The following is a 5,958-nucleotide window of genomic DNA, read 5'->3' as shown; positions in this document are numbered from 1 at the left end:
CCTTTTTATTTTAAGAACTAAGAGGGGGGGGGGCAGAAGAGAAGTAGTAAGAAAAAACTGGTCTTAAAACACTGCAATCTCCAAATCCACAGAGTGGTTGAGGTAGGGTCAATGTTTCCGGTGGCTTCACCTTCAAGATTTCTAAGCCACATGAGCAACACATCCTAACGTTCATTTCAACAATTGAAAATTAACAATTCTGCATACTGTTTCAGAATTACGTCATAAGAAAACGATCAAGATCTGAGACAAATTCATCGACAAAAAAAAAAAATAAAAAAGACTGATCAATAAGTTAATTGGAAAACCGCACGCCGTACAAACTAGGAACCTTCAATTGTTTTAAGCAATTGGTATTGAATATTGTGGACAAGTTTACAGTGTAAACTGAAAATGAATTTCCAAAATCTAATTTTAATTTCTCTGGACAATCTAAATATTGGAAAAAAAATTCGAAAGATATACTTTAACAATACTACAATTGGTCATGTCGAAAAACCTAGTCAGATTATGGAAGACACTCTCAAAACAAAACATGAGATAGACATAAATACCATAATCATACAATCTTGGCATTGAAAATTAATTACTTTAATTACCTCACTGTAAATAACAATGGAGTCATCCATAAAAATCACATACAACTGATGTAAATACGTCCGAGAAACAAGTAGACTAAACGAACCTTGCATCGAAATATTTAAGATAGTGTTTAGATTAAGGAAGAAGGAAAAAAAAGTTACTGAAAACAATCACGACATCATCCAAAGAGAACGAGAAAGAATTAGAAAATCTTGCACGTGTTGCGGATACAGCTACCTTCTCGTTTTAAGTTATTAGGAATCAGCCTAAAATAAATGTTTAAAAACTAAGAAACATGTTCAGTTCTAGCTTTGTTAATTAGCACAAGGCCGAAAATATACATTCTTTTAATGAATCCATACGTCTGCCTTTTATTTTGTATTGATTTTTTTTTAATGCAAGTATTAAAATTTAACGCACCTGCGAGAAGCTACATTTCTCTCGGTTTATCTTCATTTTCCATCACATTTTGAGAGTTTCTTTTAAAGAGTATTGTCTATTGGACAAGACGATGAGTATTTTCAGTCTACAGTAGGGACGTCGTCCATTAATAACACCACCATTCTTTACGCATTACAAAAAACCTTGCACATTATTAATACACGTACTTGTGTTCTACAAGTGTCGACGGCGTACACTTTGTTTTTACACATCTTTTCAACCCTGGGTCCACGAGAGCCATTATAGCTCGAAACTGCAGAGCTTAAAGTTTTCGTACATTATTCACTACGAGACAAATGTTTCTCACAATTATTGTAGTGTTAAAGAGGTAATGATTGATGACAAATTCAATTTTCAGGTAAAGACAAGTGAAATGAAACCCAGAAAAAGTGAAGTCAAAATCTAAAACAGAGTTAAAAGTTCGGTTCCCCACCACACTAAGGGTACTTTTGAAGTTAGATTATAATATAGATATTCAAATCAGTGAATTACAAGTATGGACAGAATGAAAAGAATAACGTTTTTGACAAGTAGTTTCTGTGCAAGTTCATAGAAAGTTATCTTGAAAATCTGAATGACCGAAATCCGTAACACTAGCCTTTTTTTTCAGATAAGCGTGTATAACTTACGATTGTTATTCATCAACTGTTCTCGTTTCAACAGCTGTGAGACCAGATCGAATGAGAGGAGGTAGAAACAAATTCGGGCCTATGTACAAACGTGACAGGGCAAGGAAGTTACAGCTATTACGTCAGAAGCAGGTTGTTCATACACAGTGTTTATCGTCCCCGCAAGAAATGGGATCTTCCAATCCTTTTCTACCTCCAGTGGTATCAGTGACAACAGGCGCTCCCCCAATGTATTCTCCAGATCTAACTCAGGTGAAACAAGAACTGATTCAAATCCCCCATCTCAGTTCTTCTACCAGTTCCCCCGATTCATCTTCATCTCTACCAACTACTACCCAGCATCATACATCTCAGCACTCACAACTAGCCAATCAACAGCAGCATCCTTCCGTTTCTCATCTCAGGGACCTCAGCAAGACAACGTGGATGACCACACCCCATCCGACCACGTCTCCCCCTAATCCCATTATTCATCATCCTACGTATTCACCCAAACCTTACCAGTGCGATCCCGGCCCTTCAACAGCAGGCCCAGTTCCCCTGGTGACAGGAGGAAGCAACATACCTGATCTTATCAGAGAATTTCAAACGTCATTTGTAGATGATAAAGACTGGCAGGGACATTTATTTAACCTTCTTCAAAGTCAGACGTATAACCAATGTGAAGTTGACCTCTTCGAACTGATGTGCAAAGTAATCGATCAATCTTTGTTTGCTCAAGTCGACTGGGCCAGGAATACCATCTTTTTTAGGGACCTGAAGGTAAGTTTTTTTCTTCTTAAAGTCACAGTAATAGTGTTTTGAAGAAGCAGAATCGCATTTATTAGGTGCAAATTTAGTTACTCATCTCCAAACAAATATAGAAAGATAACTTCAAACAAGATTAATAGTTTGTGGGGAAAAGACTAACGTATACCTATTGCTTGCTAGGAACTTCTAGGCCGAATCTGTTGAGTTGTAGTACTTTTAAAGCCAACAATCCCTACTAGTAAGGATACTTACTGAATAGAAAATAGATTGTCATTGAGACTAATTGACATTGTAGGAAACATGCAGTTACGTAGTCTAACCAAGTCTGAATTAAAAAACACCGAATTGATATTATTCAGATAACCAGTAAGCCAACTTGTTCCCAATATCAAATAACTATAGAGTACTTACAATATTAATTACATTTTAAGGCCCCAACGGATTTTCAAATGGAACTTAAAAAAGTATCTCTCACTCTGTCTAACAAAGGCAGTCGAACCCCGGATTTTGTTACAGCAAGTCTCTAAACTTACCACTGACCTACCGGGGTTTGAAATAGTACTGTAAAACCACGAAGTAATAAAAACGGAGACAGCTATTTGTACTATGGCTGTCACTTTGACAAAAGTGGCAAAGACCAAATGGTAAGAAGCTTTTTTTTTTTAAAAAAAACAAAATGTAATCGTTATCCATCATGTATACTGGAATGTTCTGTTCGTAGTCATTTTAAGGGGGTATGAAAGGTTAAGCAGTTCAGTTGTATATATAAAACAATCTTATATATCCAGTTACATTAGGTGTGGGCTACATTTGGTAGTTAACGATTTGAATTTAACTTTCACACCTTTGGGGGTGGGTGTGATATACTGCACAAGCGATTAAACTAATTCGTTCAGGTGACTTTAGCCTTAAAAACTGTGATGACAGGGGCGTACATGTGAGAACTACTTATATTGATGCTCTGAAGACGCTTGTTGAGTCTAACCCAGGGCAACACACTCGTGAAATCACACGTCTCATGAAACAATACTAAACATCTAAGATGTTTGGGTGCCTCACGAACTCTCAGATGGTCATTGCTTTCAACGTGTGAACGTCGCTTCGTCTCTTCTGGCGCGCGAACCATTTTTGGACAGAATTGTCACCGGCGATGAAAAATGGATTCTCTACGAGAATGCTAAACACCAAAAACAATGGCCCAGTGCTAGACAAAAACCACTTCCGACTCCAAAACCTGGACTCCATCCGCAGAAAGTGATGCTTTGCATTCGATGGGACAAAGGAAAAATTAATTTCGAAATCCTCAATCCACGGCGAACTGTCAATGGAGATATCTATATTCAGCAACTGGAACATTTAAAATCAAGCCCTTCATCAGAAACGCCCTCTACTCGTCAATCGGAAAGATGTTCTTCTCCACGACAATGTTCGTCCACATGTGGCACGTTTGACGCAACACAAGATTATGGAGTTCGCTTGGAAAGTTCTCCCCAACCCACCATATTCTCCACATATGGCACCATCAGATTACCATCTTTTTTGTTCGCTGCAACACCATCTTAAAGGCAAAAGTTATGCAATTGTGGAAGGTGGAAAGCATCATCGATAAGAATGGAGATTATTTCATTTAATAAAACGTCTTAATATACAGTTTGTTCCGAGTTTTTAGTCTTAAAAATGATATTAGTTTCTTGACGACCTAATACTGTACTTTAGGTTAGATATCAAGGTCACATTGATACAGTTTGTTATTTAAGGAAACCGAAAGGCTCAGCCAACGTCTTTAAAGACTAAGCGTATGGATACAAGTAAACCGCTAAACATTACACGAGTTTAGGATGAAATACCTATAATTCTAGGGGTTAAGCATAACGAGGAGATGTGGCACACCGAATGAAATCTTTAGTCTTAACGTTAAGAAACGAAAAGCACAGTATGATGAAAAAACAGGAACTATAATATTCATAATTTAAGATGACATCACGTAGTTATTTTTCGTTGTCCACTTAAGAGTTGTCTGTATACAAGACTAGTTACTTAAGAATGCGAAAAAAAACAAAATAACGAATACGCAAGTTCAATGTGTGTACAACTTCGTGTACAAAGTAGCAATTACAATTTTCATTAATACCTACATGTATTCTTAGTAGTAAGTACGCGTTTCTTACGATGTGATGTTATTGTCCTTAGAAAACAAGTTACCGGTTCGCCTCACTATCTATAAAACGATTGTTCTGTTCGGGATTTTTTTTTGTTAGAATTTACAGTTTGTGGTACGAGATCACGAATAAGACGTACGTATTGTTCAGATTTGTTTTAAGATGTTAAGCTCTTCTAAAGTTAGTCAGAGCAGCGTAAATGTTCTTTCATTGTTTGTCAGAAATTTAGGGAGGATCATGTGTAGTTTTGTCCATATTGATGTCATGCTCTAAAGCGATAAGAGATTTAGTGTTAGAACGAAGTATACTAGTTTAAGTTATGTACCAAAAGTTATATTCTATTCATACAAGGTCGTACAATACTGAAGTAAATGAACACAACTCCAAAGTTCTGTAATAAAGAAAATTTGCATAAAAACCAAGACGTTTAGTGCAAACTATTGTTCAAAATTTCGAGTTTATGAAGTCTTAAGCGACTTAAAAGTTAAAGCAATTGAAGTCATATCAGTAGTCGATGTACAAAGCGGTACAATTTTTTAAAAATGTCTACAATAATAGCACCCCAAATTTTTTTTTTTGGGGGGGGGGGGCAGGAGAGAACATTGAAGGGTGGGTGCTATAACCCATAGCGTCCAGATATTTAGTACCACTCCCAATCTACAAACAGTTGGGAGCCCAGTAATCAACCCTGAAAAAAACCTCAAGATTTTAAATTTAAAAGTAACAATATAGAAGTTTTTTTTCGGTGAAAAACCACCCTTATTTACTAATTTCGTAGGCCAAACACTCACCCGTTAAATGATTAATAATAAGATGATAATATCTATAAACTTACCAAAGTATAATTCACTAACAATTAATCACACATCCTCCGTTATATCGCACTGATTCAAGTGTAAGCCGGGTAAGCTGAGACAACCACCCCCCAGCTACCTGAAGTTAGCCATTCCGACCCAGTACACTAAACCACAACTCTTTCCAATTGGAAAAAAATGTTTAAATACTAGTATTTATATAATTTATATGTCCTTGAAATACCAGCGTCCTCTTATGATTGAAAAATATAAATAAAAGTAATAATTTCATTTATAAAATATTTATATTTTAATTAACAGTATTCATTACAAAACAGTTTAAAAACTTAATAATTTTCCAACTTTTATAAGCAATAATTTTTTAATTATCATATCACTTAAATATTGTTTATAAATGAAGTTTTATTGACAGTTAAATATTTTTTTTATTTGGGAAAAAACTATTCCTTTTAATAGTTTGTTTTTGAATTTCGTGCAAAGCTACACGAGGGCTACCTGCACTAGCCGTCCCTAAATTAGCAGTGTAAGACTAGAGGGAAGGCAGCTAGTCATCACCACCCACCGCCAACTCTTGGGCTACTA

The 5,958-nt window shown here is 36.0% G+C and overlaps 1 protein-coding gene across 1 annotated transcript in view; it reads left to right on the top strand.

Annotated features, from left to right (window-relative positions):
* LOC106461141 (nuclear hormone receptor FTZ-F1-like) overlaps nucleotides 1–5,958 on the top strand; it is a 48,632-nt gene that overhangs the window by 24,682 nt on the left and 17,992 nt on the right. Inside the window, exon 2 of the mRNA XM_022388010.1 lies at nucleotides 1,687–2,414. Within this exon, the coding sequence (XP_022243718.1) occupies nucleotides 1,687–2,414 (728 nt within the window). The remainder of the gene's footprint in view (nucleotides 1–1,686; nucleotides 2,415–5,958) is intronic.

Source organism: Limulus polyphemus, unplaced genomic scaffold (assembly GCF_000517525.1).
Source record: "Limulus polyphemus unplaced genomic scaffold, Limulus_polyphemus-2.1.2 Scaffold904, whole genome shotgun sequence".
Taxonomy (NCBI): Eukaryota; Metazoa; Arthropoda; class Merostomata; order Xiphosura; family Limulidae; genus Limulus; species Limulus polyphemus.
The sequence above is the reverse complement of the archived record's forward strand: the minus strand, read 5'-3'. Positions and strand labels throughout refer to the sequence as shown.